Here is a 24,000-nt window from a genome sequence, read left to right on the forward strand (position 1 = left end):
AAAAATTTCCACTTCCTCCCTTCCTTCCCCTACCCTCCCATTCTCCCCACTCCCTCTCCTCCTCCCCCCCACTCCCGCCCCTCCTTCCTCTCCAGTCCTAAGAGCAGTCAGGGTTTCCTGCCCTGTGGGAAGTTCAAGTTCCTCCCCCCTCCCTCCAGGTCTAGGAAGGTGAGCATCCAAACAGACTAGGATCCCAGAAAGCTAGTACATGCAGACAAAACAAGACCCAGTGCCATTGACAATGGCTTCTCAGTCAGCCCCCATGTCAGTCATATTTAGAGACTCCGGTTTGATCACATGCTCGTTCAGTCCCAGTCCAACTGGCCTTGGTGAGCTCTCATTTGATCAGTCCCCTTGTATCCGAGGGTGAACGCATCCCACACGGTTCTGATTTCCTTTTTCATGATCTCTCTCCTTCTGCTCCTCATTTGGACCTTGGGGGCTCAGTCCAGTGCTCCAATGTGGGTCTCCATCTCTATCTCCATCTATCGTCAGATGAAGGTTCCCTCTAGTCCTGCCTTTCTTGCTCACGTTCTCCCTCCTTCTGCTTCTCATTTGGACCTAGGGAGTTAAGTCCAGTGTTCCAATGTGTGTCTCTATCTCTATCTCCATCCATCGCCCAATGAAGGACTATGGTGATATACAAAATATTCATCAGTATGGTTATGGACCAGGGCCAGTTCAGGTACGCTCTTCTCTGCTGCCCAGGGAACAATCTGGGGACCTCTCCTTGGGCCTGGGAACCCCTCCAGAATCAAGACTCTTGCAAACCCTAAAATTGCTCCCTTAGTTGAGATATATACTTCCCTAGTCCCATATCCATCCTTCCTCCCCGCTCCCATTCCCCCAAGCCATCCCCAATCCTCCCCATCTCCCTTCTCTCTAACCATCTCCTATAATGATCCTGGATTATACTTCTGTGAGGAAAAAGAAAAAAGACTGTGAGATGGGTTTACTGGGAGTCTATAAATGTATATTTAGTGTAAAAGCATAGAAACGTGTTACTTGTTTCCTTACTGGACACAGAAAAGAAGGTACTTTTCCAGGGTCTATGCCACAATAAAAGGCAACTCTTTCTTATAAGGAAGCAGACACGTTTTTTATACCTTGGTACCATGCCAAGTCTTTATTAAGTAATGTACAAATTATTACAGTTAGGAAATTCTTGATTGTCAGAAGAACCTTGAATATATATCCTAACTATACCTATTACAGAGGGGAAGATAATAGAAAAGAGATTGGGACTGAACTTCCCAGGGCCATTGTAGAAAAATATATAAATGTATATGTGAAAAGGGAAAAAAAGAGTTCTGCAAAATTTTACAAGTTAAATGAGAAACAGTATAATAACAAGCATCATAAAAAGATGTTCCAGTGACCATAACAGATATATGGCACGTGGTCAGTACACATGGATACCACATAATGAATGCACTTCAAGTTGAAGTTTGTTTACATGTAACAACATGATACACATATGTAAATACATACATACAATATACCCCTGGACTGCAAACTTCAATACCCAGGGAAAAACATTAGCATAGCATATTTAAAAGAGAATACAATAGACGGGGAGTCATCAGAATTAAGGAAATTCGACAAGCTTCATTTCTATAGAAGCTTCTAGAAAGGTCTGTCTGCTCAGCAGTTTGTTGCAGGTCTGATGAACTAAATGAATGCTGGAGAATTTCAAGAACAGCACTCAAGTCCAGGGCTGTCCTCTACCTGGTCTCTATCTGCTGAATACTGACCAGCTTGGCTTTTGTCCTTGGCTCTCAAAAGACCAGGTTACTCAGCACTTTTCAAAACAATCATTTTAGCCTGGTGTGATTACACATGTCCTTAATCCTAGCATGCAGGAGGCAGAGAGCAGATGCATCACTGTGCATCTGAGGCCAGCCAGTATTAGACAGTGACACCCAGTCTTTAACACCAACAACAGCAACATGTATTGAGAAATAGATGTCTCCCATCAATTTAGAGAGACCCTTGCCTAATGAAACCATTGCTGATATGCAACATTTAGCTGATCCCTTCTAATAATGGAAAACCCCTTAATATTAGGGTCCTCTTTCATGAAACTGAACTAAATTTGCATTGTATGTTTTCATTCTGAAATATAAAATGAAGAATATTTGAGAACTATATTTTAGATAAAACATATGACAAACCTTTACTTTTATAAAGCTTTTATGCATTTTAAAACTTCCTTAAAGTAATTTGCTGGATTAAAACTCTCACTGCATACAAAAATATTCAGTAAGTTTGTCTTATTCATTAGCTATCTTAATATTAGATTCAGCTGCAAATAAGACACACAGGAGAAATTTCTATGCTGGCAAAGAATCGAAAAGTCAAGTTTAGTGACAGATTAGGACTTTCCAGTTCCCCTACCTTTTATCCTATAATTTATCCTTTCGGCTTTTCTTACCAAGTGTCCAACAAAAGTTAAATAATACAAAAAATAAATGATATGCTTAGTCCCACAAACTGGGAATATAATAGCAAAAAAGGCACAGCACTTAATATCTGTCACAACTGTTCATACACAGTTCAGCGATGGCTCCATGTCCGTACTCTGCTTGGGAGTTCTTTCCTGCTCCCTTTGTGAGAAAAGTTCACCCGACAAAGGTTGGTAAAATAAGACTCCTTTCTTAGAAGGAAGCTTGCAGGAATTTCTCAAGTTATATCTGAGTGGAAAGAAATGCCTGGTTTTCCCTAAGGCATTGTACAGGACTGCCACTGCCAAGTGCAGGGATGGGACATGAACTCAGAACAACTTTAAAAGGCTTCTTCATTGTCACCTGAAGACTTGGACAGGGCAGCTACTGGGCATACTTTTCAAAATTTTTTGTTTTCTGAACTCAATATTTACATCTAGATTTCTCACATGAGAAAAAGTAAAACAATCCTTCTTGAACCATGGGTAAAGTTTACGTAAAATAAATTAAAGTGCAGAAAAGTATAACAATTGGTCACAAAGACCAGCATCCTCACCTAGCTGGGTATATAAATATTGTCATTAACATTGCCATACTGCACATCACCTCTTCATGTCTGACGACACACATGCAAACACTCGCGGATTATTACACGTGAACATTGGCACTTCCATTTCCACCTCCGCCTTCCAGGCCCTCTGTGGACTGGGAGGAAGGAGGCCGGGAGCTTCTAGGGTGTGGCTGACCATTGAGTCCTCCTTGTGTGCTCAGACCATGACCTGTCTGTGACGCCGCATCATCCGATTCCCAGCGCTCCAACTCTTCCCGCACCAGGCGCTCCATCTGTTCCCTGTGGACCTCGCTGTCACGACCCAGCCTCTCATCCTAACAAAGAAATTAAAGAAATAGCAGAAACCAGGGCATGCTGTCTGTTAATTATTTCACAATGCAACGGAGTTTTAGGTAAAATATGCTGCAGTTATGTAAGACTGGAGGTGGAGACAGTACGCAATAACAATTCTGAGAGATGGTGGAATAACTGTTCAGTTGATGATTTGCTCCACTGCTGGGAGCACTCTCAAACAGGGTATCAAGAGCCACGCCTCCAGGTTGTTTGATCTAAGGTTATATAAGGAGGAGGACAGGAATTGGGTTAAGAGTTACAAAATGGGATGACTACCTTTGTGCTCTACAGAACTAAAAAATGTTTCTGCTTAAGGGGGAAAAACCTGAAGACAAAAGTGAATAGAAAACAGTATTTGTGAATGATGTAAATGTAAACTTTAGTTTTTGCTCCTCTTCAGTATTTCCAAGTGAAGTGTCGCGTGTGTCCATTCCTATCAATAAAGACCATGTCCACCAGTCAGCATCTTACGCTCATGACTGCTCACCTCAGCCACTCCATCCAGCAGCCTCCCCAACACCTCTCGCCTCTTAAGCTTCGCCCGCTCCATGATCTCAAGCTTGACAATGACAGCATCGATCTTGGACACGATGCTGCCTATGGAGTGCTCCATGCGGTCCACGCGTCTCACCAGCCTGCAGGGGGCGACAGCGAGCACAGAGGTCACACCTCCATGTCCTTCATCCCACAGGACTCCCATGGAAATGCCACTTTGTGTTTGCAAGACTTAAAGACAAACTGTTTCGGGCTGTTTGTGGGAATGATAACCTCCATTCTTTCTGCTAATAGAATTGTGTGAATAAAGCTTTAAAAGTCTTTATTCACAAGTATCATTTTTCGGAAAAATTCTAAAGGAAATTTCATATATGTAATTTTGTATGACAAATGTATTCACATACAGCACTGAACAGTGGCTATGGTAAACAACTAGTGGGAGATCATGGAAATAAATCATAATTCACCTATACAGTAGGTGTCTAAGGTGACACCAGAAATCACGCTGCATCATGTTTCCTGAGACAGAATTATAAGCAAACAGAATTATTAGAAAACAGTGTGCTCTCTTAACATCTCATTATTTTGAATACAAATATTTAAATGCCTTAAAATATGTCAAATGGCAACAATTTGAATTCTCCCTTCCTGGCCCCTCTGCTTGTGATTCAGCCACTGACTGTACTCCCTGGAGACAAATTATCCAATGATAAGAATACTAACAAGGACCAGGTGGTGGCGGCGCATGCCTTTAACCCCAGCACTCGGGAGTCAGAGGCAGGCCAATCTTTGTGAGTTCAAAGCCAGCCTGGTCTACAGAGTGAGTTCCAGGACAGCCAAGGCTACCATAAAAAGAAACACTGTCTCAGGGGGAAAAAAAAGAAAGAAAAAGAATTAGCTATTGAAAATTATTTTTAAAAACTCAATCCTTCTGAAGGTCTGGAAATTTTCTCATGAACATATGACAAATGAAAACCACTGATCAAAAAGGCAACTGAAGAGAAGTGAGAATATATGACATCTAAAATGCTTGAATAATGCATCTTCAAATAATATTTTCCCTAGGTTTGATAAGGAACATTGCAAATTAAAGACACTCAGAAAATTGCAAGTAGGATAAACTTAGAGCTACACATCTAGACATACACAGTGAAGGAAGGAAAGATAAAAACAAAGAAAGAATGAAAAGAAAAATAAGGGTTTATAATGTACGAAGAATGTCACTGAGCTACGTTCTCATGAGAAAAGCAACACATCTCATGTATGATAAAGACATATGAAAGGAGACCTGAAGTATCAAGACTTCCTTGTTAGGAACATGTATGCTCCTAACAGCTTCATGTAACACTGAGCAGAACTTTCTAGAATTAAAGGGAGAAATGAATAATTGACTAAAAATAGAGATGTGATTACCTCGTTCTCCAAAGCAGATAGAAGTAAATAAGCATAAAGTCAACAGGGAAATAGAAGACAGAAACTGACAGCTGTCTAATCTCCTCAAGGACAGACCCTGTGTTAGGCCGTAAGACATGTAAAAACACTGACACATATATGTAAAAGGAGACACGGACTCTAAAATTAGCTAAGATATTTTGGTTTGAAGGAACAAAGAGGATATTAACATTTTTCTCTGCTTCCCTAATTGCTTACAATGCAGATCTATTATAAAAAATACTCTTAAAACCTATTTTAAAGAAATGATATTAGACATGAAAAGAAGTAAATGCTTAACTCCGTGAGAGCCGTGCCATCTCACTTTGACCCTGGTCAACAGAAACTGGGGAAACATTTGTACTTACACCTGGAACTCTTCGTAGGAAACCCCGCTGGAGATGCTGCCCCTCCTCCTGGAGCTGTGCCCACTGTCTTCATCCTCCTCCTCCTCCGAGTCATCCAGGCTTCTAGGGAAACTTCTGCCGCTCATGGGACGTGGCAAAGAGCTGTGTTCTAAGTCCAGGTCCTCCTGAAGAATATGGAGTCTTCCAGTAGGGGCCAACATACCAAGACCTCACAAACAGGAAAACTAGTGTGCTCCAGATTGGTTTTCTACAGTTTTTATTTCATGGATTGACATTTTAAAACAGGGATAAACAAGGTGAATAAGCAGACTATCAGTGTGTCGGTTGAGGGTGTGAGGAGAGAGGATGAAGAGAGAAAGGACTGCTAGAAAGTGGAGCTACTGCGTCCAGGCAGCCCCCTAGGCATCCCCTCAAGGGCTCACCCTCTCTTTCTCCAAGTCGTCTCTCATCTGTTGATGCTCACGTTCCGTCAGTTCCTGATCGCCATCCTGGTCATATTTAGTGAATATGGCCTCAATTTCTGCATCAGTATGCCCTTTCCTGAAAGCATTGCGAGGACTGAGGTGAATTATTCAGTTCATGGTCCAGCCCGAGCATCGAAACATCAGAATGCAGGAGGAAGGAGATATACAGCATGCTGCAGAAAGATACCTGCTTCCCCAAATGAAAAGCATTTCTCTACCAGTACTTGGGGCAGAAACAACCTCTCATCAGCAAATTAACATGTACAGTAGGCGCTCCCAGGTTCTACGGTGCAGCCCTCACCCTTTCAGGTCCTGTCGAAGCTCATCAAAGTTTAACTTGCCCCCACCTTGCCGGAGACTCTCTGAGATGTCATCTACAGTGTTTCTTTTAAGTTTTAGTTTGACCAGTGCTTTTTGATAGCCCTAATGAAAAGAAAAGAAAAGAAAAGAAAAAGACATAATTTTGTTTATTCTCCTTTTGAATTTTGTCAGTTACAGTGAAACTATTGAAAGTTCAGCCCTTGGTAGAAGATGGTAATTCAAGAAAAATGTGTTGGTGCATGAGTAATGAATGTAATCTCAGTTTTCTATAAAACATGCAGAAAACTCAGCATCTTTCAATAAATCAGGAACTAAAGATTTCTTCCTTGCATGTATGCATGTATGTGTATGTTTACATTTGAAATAAAGTTGACACTTGAAATATGAAGTTAAATATGCATGCTTATACTTCAAATGTAAACCGCCTTGAATTCCATAGCTGCTTGCTCCCCAGAATATAAGGGGTTGTGGAGAAGCTATGGATTGTTCATTTTTCATATAATAGCAAAGAATTTTCTAAGAGGTAAAAACAATTTTTAAGTCAGTGAAATAAGCCTGAGGGTTTTCAAGAAACTGGAGGCAACGCTAAGGAAATACTCCACTGATAAGTACTGGCGAGTCATGTGTGAGTCCTGGGCTCATCGCCAGTGCTGCAGGAGTGAAGCAGAGACAGATAGTTGTGTATGATGAGCAGGGCTATAAGGCTGAATTGTGTAAAGTGACTGAATAATCAAGAACAAAATTAATTGTTTTATGACCTTTATTAGTTATATATTTATAATTCTATAGTCAGTTTTATATTTACAGAAATATAAAACCAAGTCCAATATTTACTGAGTGCAAGGAAACATACTATCATGAGCTCGGAAGACAAGTCTTTAATGTCTTTGTAAATATATCCAGGGTTCTGAACAAAAATGTGAGCCGAACACACTTGCTCTGTTGGTGAATTGTCACACACTTAAGTGTGATCTGAACACACTTGCTCTGTTGGTGAATTGTCACACCCTCTCTACGAACAGATCAGCTCCTAACATTTTTTTCTTTTTCTTATTTATTACTGAAAAACATCTCTGTTTGAATAGCAGCTCTCACCATATCACATCTTTAAATGCTTGGTCTACAGTTGGTGAAACTATTTGGAAAGAATTGGGTGTGGCCCTGGAGGTAGGTAGGCTGTGAGGTTTCAAATGCTCATACCATTCCCAGTCTCTCTTTCTATCTATCTCTATCTATCTCTCTGCCTGCAACACACAGATAAGACGTAAACTCCCATCTACTGCCCCAGTGCCAGGCCTCCTTGCCTGATGCCATGCTCCCAATGATGACCACGGACTCAGCCTCTGAAACTCTAGGCAAGCCCCTATTAAATGCTTTTCTGACAAGTTGCTTTGGCCGTGCTGTCTCCTCACTGCACTAGAAAGTAACTTAAGACACCCTCCTAAGAGTTACTTTAACATGACATTTATTTGCATGTCATTCCCTCTAACATGTTTTCATTAAATTGTGTATTGTTTATTTTGCAATAAACAGATCTTCGCTAAACGGTTTTAGCTGTTTACCTGGATCCTTCAATCAGCAGCTGATCCTTCTAGCAACCATGTCTCTTTCTCAGTCAGGTTTTTTACTTTTACAAAATACTTTTTATGAGTGTACATGCACATGTGTATTTATGCGCATGTGCCTGTGGGTGCTCACAGAGGTGAGAAGAGGGTATCAAAATTCCTGAACTGGAGCAACAGCCACCTGTGAGCTTCCTCTGATAAAGCAGCAAGTGCTCTTAACCACCAAGCCACCTCTGCAGTCCCCTTCTCGTTTCCTACAGAAAACATGGATTTGTCAGGGAGACAAGAAGGCGAGGCCGCATGCTTTGTGTATGTGAACTGAAGCAGAGCTGTCCCGTGGCCAATCAGAACAGATGAAAGATCACAGACGTTTACTTAGGTGGGCGTCTGTAGACTAAACAGCTAACAGCAGGGTGTGCACTCTGCACCATGTCCCACAATATTTTGCGAGAAAACAAATTTGAGCCCTGTGGTTGAGGGCCTGAACTTAAGTAAACATGCCGTAACAGAACTTCCTGAATGTCAGAAGTCTGCTGTGTGGAGTGCTCTTGCTCACACTAAAAAATAGCAAAACGCCATCAACTGTGGTAGAACACCCAAGACAACAGGCACTTAGGTTCTGTCCAAGGGACTTTATGAAGCATAAGTTTTCCCTTAAAACAGAATTCACACACTACGGGGCTTAGGCTTGAACAGAAAAACAGTAAAGGAGAGATTCCACCCTACCAGGATGGGAGGGTGTCTATACACCTATTTATTTTTATGTAAGTTTTAGTTTTAAGCCAAAGGAAGCCATAGAGAGAAGAACAAAGCACTTCCCTACCCCTTCCTCCTAGTTAAGGATTACAAAGAACTCAGCCCCCCAAGCTGTGGCCTGGAGCTAGGAACCTCTCCTTTTGGTCTTCTACACAGAAAGGCCAGAGTTAAAGGAGAGTGTCTGCCTTCCTTCCTTCTCAGTTCAAGTGCCAACTGAGACAGAAGGGCAGAATTAGATGTATGTAGCCCAACCCCTTTCAGTTTGTGTGACTTCAGGACTATGGGGCACTGAGTAAGAACCAAAGAAATCATTTTAAAATTAAATTCAGATCATAAAAGGATTCTCAAAATTTTAGTCCTAACCTATCTATCAAGCCTCCCACCAAAGAAAACATTTAAATTATTTCTGAAGTAAGGCAACCAACCTTTCAAATAATTTCAGGGAATCAGCGTTGATTTGGTAAGCTGATTAAAATAATGTTCCTTTATATGTAGGAAAACAGCTGTGCGATTAGGGCATAGCCTACCTTTCTGATAAGGTCTGAGAGTTCCATTTCTGCTTTCTGCTGGGCCAGATCCGACTTCACTTCTGAATAAGTATCATTGATGATGGCCAAAAACATGTTCTGTTCATAAAAGAAAGAATGAGACTCAGAACATTTCGAAAGTAATCTAAACATGAACACATGCCTTTTTGGCTTACCGTTTTACCAAAACTGAATAATCACGCAGTTACTAATTAGGTTTTACTCTCATATTCTTTGAAGCAGTATTTCTCCACTAAGTCACTTACAAAACCATGCTATGCTGGTGAGCTGTTGTCAAGTCAACACAATCTAGAGTCTCTTGGAAAGAGGGAACCTCAGCTGAAAAATCAGCTCCCTCAGACTGGTCTGTAGGCGAGTCTTGAGGGTAGGGTAGTTTTTTTGATTGGTGATTGGTGTGAGAGGGCCGTGGCCAGTACTGCCCCTGGGCTTTACAAGCAAGGGAGCTGACGAGGCCATGGGAACGAGTCAGTAGGCAGCACAGGTCTGTGTCATTTTGGGCTGTAGCATGTAAGACAAATAAACCTTTTCCTCCTCGTGCTGAGCTTGGTCAAAATGTTGTAGAACGGAAGTTAGAACACACCTTTTGACATATTTTACGAGACAATAAAAAGCTACAAAGTGTTAATGCATTTGTGTATAGATGGAAGAATTATTGTTTTCTACTTTTAAAACATTTATGTTATTGTGTAGAACTCTGAAGAGCTCTTCAAGTTTTAACAATCCACTTACTTAACTTTTTTCAAATACTATCATCTACTCATGTGAGGTACACAGAACAGATTTTAAAGAAATGAAATGACTTCAGCAAATGGGCATAGAGTAGGCCCAGTATAAAGGTCAAGGAAATCTCTGTGAAAAGGTGAAGACTTCACAGTCTGGCAAGCTTAGGTTGTCTCTTGGTGTGACCAGGAGGAGACGGGGAATTACCCAAACTCGGCAGAGATCAAGGGAAAGAGCCAACAACCAGCAACCATAGCCAGGAAGGAATGAAGAAGATGAAGATACCCCACAAAGTTCACCTCACACCTACAGCTGGGCTCAACACCGGCCAGACGGGCTCTGGGTGTTGAGCTCCATCATGTCAGACCTGCCGAGCCGAACCCTTACACAAAGAAATGAGATACCCCGTGTCCTGACAGCGGAACCTTGGGCCTCTGTAACCTGGATCACAAGCCCCAGAATCATCTAAAACCCAGGAAGGAAAGCCTGTAATATGGGACTCTCTCAGGAAACCTGCACTCACTCTTTAAATGGAAATGTGCCCTCTGTAATAAACTTCCACGTAGTTCCTCACTTGTGCCTCTTCCCTGACAAGAGACAAGAACCAGGAATACAGGGCAGTCGAATCTCCGAGGTTCTCCAGCAAACAGGGCAAGACCCACAAACGTCATCTGGCCCGTGTGTATGTGTTGTGGTGCATGTACGCGTGTGTGGATGTGAGCATCAATAAGTGCACACGCAAAGGCCAGAGCGAGTGTCCTCTCTGTTGTCACCATCGTGCTGTTTTCAGACAGGAGCTCTCAGGAGCGTAAAGCTCACTCATTGGCTAGGTTGGCTGATAACAAGATCCAGGAACCTGCTTGTCAACACCCCCTCCCAGCACCTGGGCACTGGTGCACTCTGTCTGTTCTGGCTCTTTACTTGACTACTGGAGACCAAAGTCAGGGTCTCAGGTTTGCAGAGCACCATTCCTACTCAGTCAGCCATCTCCCAAGACCATGTTTCATTTTTTAAAAAAGTATAATTATCCCTTTACTTTTTGAGATTATAGTATAATACAAGAGTTTGTTTGAGGATTTGTTGTTGTTGTTGTTTTCCCTCATCTGGCTAGCCTAGCAATACAGGGTCTCTCTCTTGAACTAGAGCACGCACCCGTGGGTTTATGTATAATTTATGTTCTGTTTTAATTTCTGGTGTCCAATCTCAATCAATATTCCTCCTTAACTGATGGAGAATCAGAGTTCTTCACTAAAACAAGAGTCTTAATCTTCATCCATCAGTCACTGGATAAATATTGCCTGAGCCACTATATTCTCATACACTATATTCTTACCTACATAATATAAAGTGTAAACTATAGTGCTTGTACATTCGGTGATGTGTTTACAGCTGAGAAAGCCATGGAAAAGGAAACAGAACTTAGACCTTCTCAGATTCTATGGATTTGTGGGGAAAGCAGACAGAGTTAAGTATACCTCTCTGCAGCTATAAACCATCACCAGATACAAACAAATGGCATGCAGGTGACACATCTGATTTATTAGGTACAATGCTTTGAGAAAGCGTGTTGCAAATACATGGTAATATTCATTACCACTGGGGAGAGGAAAGTGTCAGAATAGTCTCTAGACAGCAGGTGGAACCATTAGCACTTGGAACTATCACTGTGAGGACCCGTCTTGAACACTGCATAGATTTTCTCACTAACCAACACAAGGGAGGTAATGCTACCTTCTCCATTTTATACTTGCAAAGCGAGGAGCTAGGGAGATGGTTCCGTGTCTAAGCTTAAGGACTCAGGTTCAGATCCCCAGCCCCCACATAAGTGTGGTTCAGACATGGCAGCCCACCTACAATCCCAGTACTCAAAGGGGTGAGGCAGGATCCCTTACACAAATTGACTAGATGACCATGTTTGGGAATATGCCTTCTCTCGAAGTCAAGCTAACTTCATTTTATACCTTTCCAGTGGACAAGTAGAATACAGAAATCTTAAGAAAAGAAGAAAACACCTTAAAAAAAATCTTACTTAAAGTAAATGGTAAAGTTGTTCCAAATCAAGAGACTGAAAGATTATTCTTGGAACAATTCCTAATTGCTGTTAGATTTGCTTATAAGTTTAATACACACATATTCTTTCTGACAGTGTTTAGGCCTGTGCCCTGTGAGAAAGCTGAAATATTACCTTAGCCTCCATCAAACTATGACTCTTGATGTCCTATTTCTAAGTTGCTTTGTAAATTCCTATTTTCTCAAAGAAAAAGGGGGAACAGAAATCACACTAGCAAGTGACAAAGGTGGCAGTAAGAGACAATGCACTGTGTAAGCAGGCAAGCACGTCCTACCGGGGAGGCAAAGTGCCACTTAGGAACTTGATAAACCTGCACTCGTAATTATTTTATAATGGTTAGATACACATATATAGATGATTGAAAGACCATGGGAAAAACAATTATGTCTGAAAACTGTAAATCAATGAACATAATAAGTTTTCTAGAATCAACATTGTTCTGTTTTCCATGTATTTATTTAAAATGATAGGTGATCACGCGTGAGAGAAAGGAGACGGTGGTGATTTAAGAGCATAAAGTTTAAATCACCTCACTGTAAAATACATATATGTACATATACATACCAAAAGAATGAAGAACATAAAGAACACGAATGTAGTGAAATAAAGTGGTCCCAAAACGCGGTTAGCTTCCTCAATCTCTGCGAAGTTGATGTCACCCAAAATGATGCGAAACTGGGTGAAGCTATGGAAACAAAACAGAACACAATGCAAAACCAGCCTGGTCCAGTTGTGGGCGCACATTTATGCTGGGACAGTTTGAGAAGTTCGAGATAGATGCCAAGAAACTGAAAACTGTCGGCCTCTCTGGGAAAGCCTTGTCAGTTGATGATGCCTTTTAGAATAACATGGTTTCGTATTATATATGTCATTTCTACTCAATATTAAATCTGATTATTAGATGATTTGTATAGCAAAAATATATAATCTAGGTAAACCTGGTAACTCAAATCTTTGTAATAGTCACGCTTGCTTTGAAGTTAAAATATCTTTAAACAAAAATAATGACAATGCACATATTGAAAGATGGACAAAATTGTGGGGTTCAAAGCTCCAGCACTCTCACAGTTACTGAAAGTGAGGTCACAATGGCTAGACGCTGTCAGTGACATCACTTCTTTTCCTGGCTTTCATCAATACGCAAGATTAACTAGGAATCCCCATTCCCAAAGCCACACCAAGTCCATTGTTATGATCCACTCTTTCCCTAACCACCTAGCAACTCTGGCACATAACTGCAATTCAGAATATTGTGGAGCTTTTGTTTCGTTTTGATGACTTTTTTTTGGTATATTTGGGGACACTGGAAAAAGACTGAAGATTTGTAAATTGTTTTAGTTTTTTCTACAATATTAGAAATATGTTTTATTGCTTAGAAGTCGAAATTTAAGATACAAGGAAACATTGTTCAAGAGGAATGAAAATGTAGGCAAATGGCCTCCTTATATGACAGAGCCCTGGGGTGGAACCCAGGGCTAAGCATTCCACACATGTGCACCTCCCTGTAAACGGCCATTTAAAACTCCCACCTGGGTTGGGTGTTGAGAATGTCTCGGTCTTTGGACTAACACTGTCTTTTCATGGCTGTTCCACTGTCTCCCTACCTGAAGGCTGTTTCCCTAAGAATCAACATTTCCAAACACTGTATGTCCTTTGCTGGGACAATGCTTGTAGAAGAAGTTTTCAAAGTGTCTTTATTCTGAACATTTGCTAGTCAGATAGTGACAAGAACATTAGCTTGCTATTAGAAATGCTATGCCAGCTCTGACTGAACTTATTCTAAAATAAATTTGAAAAATATTATTTGACACTTTCATACATTTATAGAAAAAAAACTTTTCTGTTTTATTTCACAGATACTTACATACACTCTTGGAAAGTACTGAAGTCATCAACTTGAGTGCCAAAGACAAGGTATGCCAACTGGGCATATGCCAAGAAAACAATGAAGAACATAATGGTGAAACCAAAGAGGTCTTTGGCACATCTAGACATGGTTGTGGAGAGCTGGCTCATGGTCCTGTTAAAGCTGATGAATTTGAAGAGCTGTAACAGAGGAGCACTGTCAGTAGATGAATGGATGGCACAATGTGCTCTACACACACAATGGAACTGTCAGTAGATGGGTGGATGGTACAATGTGCTCTACACACACAATGGAACTGTCAGTAGATGGGTGGATGGTACAATGTGCTCTACACACACAATGGAACTGTCAGTAGATGGATGGACGGTACAATGTGCTCTACACATACAATGGAACTGTCAGTAGATGGGTGGACAGTACAATGTGCTCTACACACACAATGGAACTGTCAGTAGATGGATGGACGGTACAATGTGCTCTACACATACAATGGAACTATTCTACCATAAGAAGGAGTTTAATGTATCATGTCACACGGCATGAACTTTGAGAGTGTGCTAAGTGAAATAAGGCAGATGTAAAACCTCAAAAGTTGTATGCCTTCATCTACTTGAGGTACTTTGAACAGTCAAATTCACTGGGACATGAAACACAATGTAAAGTTGATGAGTTGGGATACAGCATTTTCTGTTGGGATTGCAAGTATGTTTGGGGATGTGCAGTAGTCATAGATACAACACTGCTGGATACTTCATGATTCTGAAGCAAGCATGTAAAAGGGAGAACATGGTATTATGTAATTTACATTTATCATAGTTAAAAAATAGGGAGACATTATTTACTTTTTTTCTCTTTCAAGTCTAGGAACATCTATCTTACTATAAAATGTGTTTGTTGGGCACCTACCCCATGCTAGGTACTGTCCTCAGGGTTGGGAGTGTAGCAGTGTAAAGTATTTGAGTACCTACCCCATGCCAGGTACTCTCCTCAGGGTTGGGAATGTAGCAATATAAAGTGTTTGAGTACCTAGTTCATGCTAGGTACTGTCCCCATGGCTGGGAAAGTAACAGTGTCAAGTATTTGAGCACCTAGTTCATGCTAGGTACTGTCTTTAGTACTAGGAATATATTAGTGTAAAACATTTGTTGAGTATCTAGCCCATGCTAGCTACTGTCCTCAGGGCTGGGAATGTCACAGTGAGCAGAACAAAGCTTCTGCCTCATGTTGTTCACATTCTATATCAGTTACAATACAATAAAAACAAGCTTAAATGTGACTGATATACAATGATAATGTCCCCCAAAAGATTAACTGGAAGAGGGGAAAAAAAGCAGTAACAATAACTAAACCAGAAAATAGTTTTGGTGCATCTTTGCCATGTCAGAGTTACCCTACACAGTGGTAGTCAGGACAATGGCAACATGAGAAACACAATGTGAGGTCCATGATTTGGGTTGGCCCCAGCCCTCTCAGGGTCAGCGCGGCCCCAGCCCTCTCAGGGTCAGCGCGGCCCCAGCTCTCTCAGGGTCAGCGCGGCTGGTAAGTACCCTCTCTGGAAGCTGCTTCTGAGAACCCGCTGTGATGGTCCTAAAACAGTTGCCATTAGCAACACGTAGATAAAATGTGGCTATGGGGACAGGGGAGGTGAAATTCCAATTATATTAAAATCTTCGCTTAAATGCGCACTGGACATGTGACCGGGAGTTAACGTTTGCACGGCTGCACGGCACAGTCACAGAACCTGGGCTGGTGGCAAGTTGGCAGCTGCCTCAAAATGGCTGAAGTTTTATGTCTGTCCAGAATCCGGCCTCACTGTCCACAAGACGCCCTGCCATTTACACAGAGAACGAGTGGGAAAGAAACTGTAAGAGCCTCTGATTCAATCTCAGCTAGGCAGAGCTTCCCCAGATCTGAAAAGAATCCAGCAGCCAACGTCATCTCATCCACAGATACAGGAAGATTCACAGAAGCCACCATTTACGTGATGTAAACTATTCAACAACCTTGGCTGGTCACATCAACCTGGCCACGTTGACCTGGCCAGGTCAACCTCACCAAAAGAGAATGGCCCGTGTGATTTATCTATCTATCTATCTATCTATCTATCTATCTATCTATCTATCTATCTATCTATCTATGTATATGTATATATATGTACGTATGTATATATGAAAAATGTGATATAACTTACCTTGATCCAGACCAAAAATACATTGACAGCGGCTATATTGTTGAACTGTATTTGCCAGTATGCCACATGCTCGAAGTTGGGGAAAGTATTTTGATCCTCGAGAAACCGCAACAGACCCTCTACATTTGACATTCGGTAAATGTTAATTACCACAGCCACTATGGATAACTGGAAGATAAGAAATTTATATTTATTACATCATTTTAGAAACTGATAATCCACCCTGAAATGACTAGTTTTCCATATGGATTGGAGGCCTAACCATATCACTCACCTAATAGCACTCATCAAAGTCATCCGCTAAAATACAAAAACAATACACAGCCGGCTTTCCCTTATCAACTGAAAATATGTGCACAGGTATGTGCATGTATGTATGCAGAGGAGATCATACAAAAATAAGCTCACACGCAAAAGGGAAGGTCTTCTTTTGCCCAGCTGCCCATCACAGCTAAAGAACCAGACTCACAATCCTGTTTCCCACACAGGAAGGCTCTGTAGTGAGCCCCGTATCTCCTCCTGCTGGTCTTCATACTTTACACTCTTGGATGCTCTGACTATGTCGGGAGAAATAGGTGAAGAAGCCCTTCTGTTGTTCGAGCAAATCCAGCAATCTTTTATCTAAATCTCAGATAATTTATCACCCAACTAAGATGTTTTTAATACAAACAAAAACAATATCACCTTAACACACTGACTTTCCTTGAGTTTTCTTTCAAAATAGGGAAAGAGAAAAGGAGAATTTTTGTGAGTATGCATGTATGAACACTCACATCTTTTGTAGTTCCCACTTCTATCTACAAAAGGCCTTCTCCTCCCAAACCAAAACACGATTTTTAGAGAGGGCAGAGGGTTGGTGGCCTGTGTATCTCAGTGTCTAAGACCTGGAGCACAGCTCAGTACCTGGAATCTTTGTTGAATAAATGACTTGTTTTCACTCAGTGAAGCCAAGCCAACAACATTATTTGAATTTAGACTTCTAAAGTATTTTTTTCCAGTAATTCCAAAAGATAATGAGCTAGGACAAGCAGCCAGCTAACTGACCCAAGCCTGGAGACTACAGTATATGTGCCAGAGAAACAGAACAGGAAGACACAGGAAACCATATCAGCGTGGTTGCAAGATGTTGGGTGTATATATAATTTTAACATGGACTTAAATTTCACCTGGGTAAAACAAGACCCCTGGCCTTCTTTCAGAGCGCTCCTGACCCAGGGGAGCAAGGTGTGCCAGCAGGGATGCCTCTCCCTCTATGTAGGCAGCAAAGCTTTCAAAGGAGACCTGGATGAACCTGATCAAAGCCCAAGTGTCTGAATTGAGTACTGGCAGCACATAGATTAAAGTAAAATTAAAAGCTGGAAGAGATAAGCATTCAAAGAGATGATTGCGCAATGCTATGGCTGTGGAGAGAAAAAAGCCACTTTTGACTTCTGCATCAGCAACTAGCCCAGAGGTCTGCAGAGCGTGTGTGATGCAGTTCACTGGTGTAGGAGGGGAAACCTGGCAATCTCTGGGTGGGTGCGTGGTTAGGAAGCATGTTACTGGTATGAATGGTGATAAGCAAACCCATTTGATATGAAATATGAACATGAACCACTGAACTATAATACTAGACACTTTCCTTGCTAGGTAGACTTTAAAAGTATTTTGTAACATGTAGTACCTATGTTTACAGTCTATCTAGTAAATAGAAATATAGTTGAATGCTAAAAGCTAGAATTCTACTAAACTGTTTCCTTTAAATTCTATGCAGGTTTTTGTTCCCATGGCTATACCTGTTATACCTACTGACACATTCGGTAAATCAGGGAACACAGTTAACTTTTTGACTGACCAGCATTCAAGATTTAAAATGTTCAATATTGACTAATTTTTGTAGTATTTGTTTAAAAAAAAACTGAAATTAATTTCCATATAGTGCTTGCTTTTTGATAGTTCTATTCTCAGTAACCTGAATATAACTAAATATAAGCCAAAGGGCAACTTTTCACGTTCAAGTTCCAAGCCTTGCCCTGTAGAATAATGTGAATGTATGTGGTCTATACTCTGCCAGCACCGATACAGAAATATTCCGAACAATAATTTAGACTCCTGCTGCCTCTCTTCTTTCCTTTAGTACTGATCTTTGTCTAACATTGCTCGGTTTTAATACTTCAGTAACACGTGGCTCAGATAGTTACCTCGCCATGCATAACCGTGTGATATGACAAGAACACCAAGGAGTGGGGGTGGCGCCGGCGTCCGGTGGGTCTCGGGCCCTGTTCTATTTCAAGTGGAAGCGCTTTCTGAAGCACACAAGTACATGACTCAGTAAGAAGGGGGCGGAGCAAAGGAGAGAGCCAAGGTATGGTTGGAATAAGCCTTCCGCTATGAGACGTCTGGGCATGTGCTAAGCACACTGGTCTTAAAGCCTAAGCCATTTTCCTACTATTGTTATCATTGGTGCTAATACCACTGTTGCCACGCAGTGCCCGCTCACACGGTTTCCTCTCGTGTCTTAAGTATTTGTTCCTTCACACATGAACAACATGCTCCGTATTATACCAACAAATTCTAGTGGACAATACTTGATAAAGACTTAATAAATGGGTCACAACGGTGAAGTAACTTTAACTTGGAAAGAGGAAAGAATGCTGTCAGGGAGAGGGCTGACAGGAGACTGCTCACTGGTTAATGCAGTCCTCGCGAGATGTCAGAGAGCTTTGTGGAATGGTGAGACAGTGGGAATTGGACACACAATGGCACCTGGCACAGCTGTGTCAAAGACACTTTAAACATATGATAATTAGGCATGCTACATCCACGGCTGTCTCGCCAGTGTAGCAGAAATGCTGACTGGGCAGGCAGGTGTTGCCGGAGGATTGGGATTCTTGGAGCTGTGTGTTCCAGGCAGTCCCTTGGCAATCAGTTGTGGTATGATGCCACCTGAGTCACCATTTGTACTGACTCGATTTGGAGCCATATATGTGTGTCTTTTTTCTTGTCTTTGTATTCTTTGTGATCCTTGCATATTGCTAACAGATCAGACTAATCCAGTCTTGTTTGTGGATACAAACAAGACTGCTAAGGACATTTTTAAATTCTGCCCCACTATTAATTAAAGCCTTAAAAGAAGTAGCCAGTTCTGGGAATTGACAGAGTCATCATTAGGACAATTCCTTGATGATGTGGAACAAAAGGAATTAATTTTACCAGGAAAAACCTTAGAAGCCTTAGGCATTTGCCTGGGAAGTATGTGCAATTGTAAACAGAAGGCCGATGAAACCTTTCTCGTGGGAAGAAAAAGACCTAACCTAAGCTGACAATATCTGAGCCTGAGAATTGAGAAGGGAGGAGAGTTGAGGTTAGTAATATGGAGTGAATTTCAGAGAGGTTCGAGACTATGTCTTAGATATTTCCTAGCAGAAAGCTTTCCCAGGGAGATAGTAGCCTTTTTCTTTCTCACCCAGGCACACAAGGTCACTTAGCTCAAACCAGCCAGCCACCTGTGCAAGCTGATAAAGATAGTCTAGCTCAAGGGCAATAGTATCTCTGTAGGCAGGAAAAAAAGAGTTTATTTTACAAAATATGAGAGAGCAGAAGTCCTTGTGCCCAAGTCAAAGCATCTTCAAAGATTCTTTTTGTAAACTGTTTTATGCTGTTCTTTTCTGTTTTATGATTTGATGATGTATGCCTTTGCCAAGTTCTTTGATTGTAAAAAATATATAATCCTGCACTGAAAAAAGTAAAATCGCAGCATTTTCAAAAATACATTGAGAGTGACTGTCTGTCAATTTCCTCCGCCATATCCTGAAATCTTCCATCCTTCGTCTTGTTCCCTCACGGTCTGAGTGGCTCCCCTGAGCTGGTCCGTAGCATAGGCACACTGTTATAACTTAAAAATATAAGAGACAAAAGTTTATATGCTACTGAAAAAGGAAAAGCTTAGAAAAATGAATGTTTATACCAAGGGCTCTGGAAGAAAGCAAAGGATGTGACTGATGGATACAGTTTGAATTTTGTTTCCTCTAGACTGTGTGACGGGAGTCCCAAACTACAGGATGTCTTCTGCATTACACAAGAATTTTCAGACAGTTTCTTCTTGTCATAATTTGATATTTGCAAAAAACTCAATTTTCCCTAGCAGAAAAGTATTATTACAAAAAATCACCCCATAGTTTTAGCCTACAAATCTCATATGACATATCAAACACCAACTTAATTACTTATATGTTCAATTAAGTCAGAGTTCAATAAAAACATCCATTTTATATAGTCAGGAAGGTTCCTCATACAAAATGAGAAATGAAAAGGTGTAACACAGAAGTTAATATAACAGAAAAAATTAGAATTCTTACTAGAAATATCAAGATCCCCAACACTGAGATTAAAGACTGCAAATTGACAAGCTTTTAGAATACAGAGAGAAAATGAAAGAGAGACATCGGGGAAGTTAGGAGACAGAGGAAGTGAGGGATAGCAGGAATGTCCACATTTCTTTCCAACCTACCACAACAATCACAACATCCAGACAATTCCAGAAACTCCTGAAATAGTGTAGTCTGTGAATCCGAATCTCCAGTATCTCTTCCACCACATAGTAAAGGAGAAATAAACAAAAGATAATCTCACAGGCTGCCAGGAAGAAATCAAAGGCTGTGGCGTAGTGGATCAGTTTCACAGGCTGGAACTGCCAAGAGGGCACCACGCCCCCTGTTGCTGGGAATTCCACTAGTAACCTGCATTGCAAAAAGAACAGTTAAAATAGCAATGTGGGGGAGAATCAGGAAAGGAAGCATGTTCTGTCCCTGCACTGTGAGGTGAAAACTACGGTCACAACCAATTACCTCAAGCTGGGAAACATGGATGACCTGGGTGGACTCAGGACATGCATTTAGAACTGTAAGACTCTGGAGTTCCTCATTTATTCAGCAACTATGTAACATCTAATGAGCTCTTCAGCTTGCTATCTGCTTTCCCTCCAAAAGGTTGTCTATCTATGACTCAACACCACCTGCTGTCTGGAACAGGACCGTCCCTGTTCTATATTAATACAGTTAGTGCTGTTTCTTTTCCCCTACAGTTACTACGGAGTAACTGCCCTGATGGCCATCTTAGAATTCTAGGGATGATGTGGAAATAAATAAATAAATAAAACAAAAACAAAACAACAAACTGAAGACATCCTGAAATTAAACAGTCTGAGCTGCAGACTTTTCTTGTCAAATTCCCACTGTGCAGGTGTCACAGTGTGATGGTTCAGTGATTCAATAACTAGAACGACCTCCGCATAAGGAGAATGTCTCCTCAGTCACATATCTGGCATCACAATGTCCTCACCCACAGAACAGCGGCCAAACCTCGAGACCAAGTCAAAGTCAGGACGCTGGAAGATGGGAATTCCTGTCAGCTCACTGTCAGTTTTCCTATTTGATGTCAAGCACCATTCTAAAAGCAATGGGTCTCATTTCAGCCTTAGTGTGAGCAAGAGGGAAGCAAGAGCCCCCTGTGCGTCACAGCACCTCTGCCCCACTGAGGCTCCAGGCTTGTTAACCACCTAGGGACTTAGAAAGAAACGGAGTAACTGCCCTGATGGCCATCTTAGAATTCTAGGGATGATGTGGAAATAAATAAATAAATAAAACAAAAACAAAACAACAAACTGAAGACATCCTGAAATTAAACATTTTCTAATGAGCCAGAGTAGCCCGTCTATTAGCTAGAATCCTCTTCAAATTAACACTGGGATCATTATGAAAAGCTTAATGGCAATTATAATTAATTCTCATTCATCTCATTCATTTCTAACAAAATGATCTATTTAGTTTAAAGAAGTACTATGTTCAGCAAAAGTTGATAAATACAAGCATTGGCAAAACCTAATTGCCTGTTAAATCAGAGTTGAATTTAATGTGAAAATTATTACAAAACACTAGTATTATGAGAATCTGCTCCTACTTCCTGTGGAGATGTATATGCAGATGACTGAAGGGCATGGAGAGTGTACACAGACTAACTCTTGCCTTGCTCTATCCCTTGGTTTTAAATAGCACTTACAATTTACCATACTACACAACTTGTTTCTTTTGTTTACCTTTGCTGGATGCAAGCTTTCCAAGTGCAGGGCTCTATGATTTGTTCTCTGACACATCTGCATAGCTGAAAACAAAAACTGGCCCCGTATGCCCAAGAGCAGCTTACTGGACGCAGAGTGGGACAAGGCAACAGAGCCCTTGTGACAGCTGTGACAGTCTCCAACAGTGCCCATGGCAGCAGCACGGTCCACACCTCAAACCTGATGTGTCTTTTACGAGTCTAAACCACAAAAGTGGGGACACTCAGGGAGAGGAGCCAAGGACTGGTAGCCAGAGGACTTGATGATGGAGGGTGGCCATCCTTATAATGGCTGAAGATAACAGTAAAAACAAGCAGCTCAACAACAGATCCTACCTACAGTGCTTTGACTGGATAGAGTCTAGAAAAGAGATACACCTGACCAGAGGTAAGGGTCTCGTCAAGTCGTAGCATTTAAGGATCTTAAACCCCTTCTCTAAATATCCATCTCACCGAACCTGCAGTTACCACCCCTCCCTGGGTCTCAGCCTTGATTCTTGGTAATCCCCCCCCCCTCCAGCCGGCTGCAAGAAGGGTTTCTCCCGTTCATCTCCAGAAACGGATATACGGGTAACTACCTAGAAATAGGAAGGCTAAAGCCCACAGCACACACCTGACCACACAGAACAGGTTAATGTTGGCGTTGTACACTGAAAAGTCAATGAAAGTTGCTCGGGTCCCCCGGTCCAGCCAGAAGTTCCTCCTGAGGCCGGCAATCTGAGAAGCCGTTTCCTCCCTGGTCCTGGACAGATCCAAGTAATAGCCTGCTCCACTGTAAGTTGCAATGATTCCCCAGTGGCTGCTCCCGTTCAAGTCCTTTTCACTTGTGTAGATCCACCTAATCAAACAGAAACAGCAGGGCAAACCAGGGAAAGCCTTGTCACAAAGTGGAAGACAGTTGCCGCCTGCTGGGATAAAATATGTAAAAATGATCGCTGGGAAAAACGCTTTTATTTGCTTTCTTAGTGAACCCTCACAGTTACTGGCCTCAGTTTGGTAAGTAGGGCCCTGATGCTTAGTAAATTTGATTTATTCCCAAAGTGTTTGAGCTTAAGAGTCTAGAGCTGTCTGCCCATAGAACAGACACATTTAGCACCATGTTCCTTCCCACTGGACCTTTTCTGATGACTGATTGAGGGTTACATCCCTCAAAGGCCCCAGTGAAAACTGCGAACAAGAAGGACACGTGCACTAAGTCATTCACTCTCTCTCCTTGTTTCCTATGACACGAGATGACACCAAACTTAGAGGGACTCTATAGGGTGGAGAGGAGATATAGCTATGAATAGGGTCTGGCATAGAGTCGCTCTATCAGTGTCTCTTATCAATGGGGGACAAAGTGATATTCCAGAAAAGGAATTACAAATCTGCATTCCAGCAATCATACTCTGGAAGAGCAGGATAAACATAAGGGAAAATAAATGAAAAGAGACAAAAAATAAATAAAACAAAATGTAAATAGTGTGATGGAGAAATCTATTTTAAAGAGTCTATTTATTTGTGTGTGTGTGTGTCTGTCTGTGTCTGTGTGTGTGTGTGTGTGTGTGTGTGTGAGAGAGAGAGAGAGAGAGAGAGAGAGAGAGAGAGACTGTGTGTTCATGTGTGCCACATGCAAGAGGACATAAGCTCCTTCCCTGAAACAGTAGGTACAGGTGCAGGCCCCCTGGGAGCAGTGCTGGTATCTAAACCTGTGCCCACGGGAACAGTATGTGCTCTTAACCACCAAGCCATCTCTTCAGGACCCCTAAGTCTGCACCTTAAA

General features: G+C 41.5%; 1 protein-coding gene across 1 annotated transcript in view; it reads right to left on the reverse strand.

Annotated features, from left to right (window-relative positions):
- Nucleotides 1-1,096: 1,096 nt before the first annotated feature.
- Nucleotides 1,097-24,000, reverse strand: part of Pkd2 (polycystin 2, transient receptor potential cation channel) — a 45,845-nt gene continuing 22,941 nt past the window's right edge. Inside the window, exons 5-15 of the mRNA XM_085691564.2 lie at nucleotides 22,852-23,076; nucleotides 20,635-20,863; nucleotides 16,146-16,313; nucleotides 13,952-14,133; nucleotides 12,652-12,772; nucleotides 9,276-9,374; nucleotides 6,408-6,529; nucleotides 6,065-6,182; nucleotides 5,643-5,806; nucleotides 3,836-3,983; nucleotides 1,097-3,329 (exon numbers count right to left, since the gene is read on the reverse strand). Of these exons, the coding sequence (XP_085547690.1) occupies nucleotides 3,093-3,329; nucleotides 3,836-3,983; nucleotides 5,643-5,806; nucleotides 6,065-6,182; nucleotides 6,408-6,529; nucleotides 9,276-9,374; nucleotides 12,652-12,772; nucleotides 13,952-14,133; nucleotides 16,146-16,313; nucleotides 20,635-20,863; nucleotides 22,852-23,076 (1,813 nt within the window). The 3' untranslated portion in view covers nucleotides 1,097-3,092. The remainder of the gene's footprint in view (nucleotides 3,330-3,835; nucleotides 3,984-5,642; nucleotides 5,807-6,064; nucleotides 6,183-6,407; nucleotides 6,530-9,275; nucleotides 9,375-12,651; nucleotides 12,773-13,951; nucleotides 14,134-16,145; nucleotides 16,314-20,634; nucleotides 20,864-22,851; nucleotides 23,077-24,000) is intronic.

The sequence above is a fragment of the Myodes glareolus genome, chromosome 8 (genome assembly GCF_982192425.1).
Source record: "Myodes glareolus chromosome 8, mMyoGla1.1, whole genome shotgun sequence".
Classification (NCBI taxonomy): Eukaryota; Metazoa; Chordata; class Mammalia; order Rodentia; family Cricetidae; genus Myodes; species Myodes glareolus.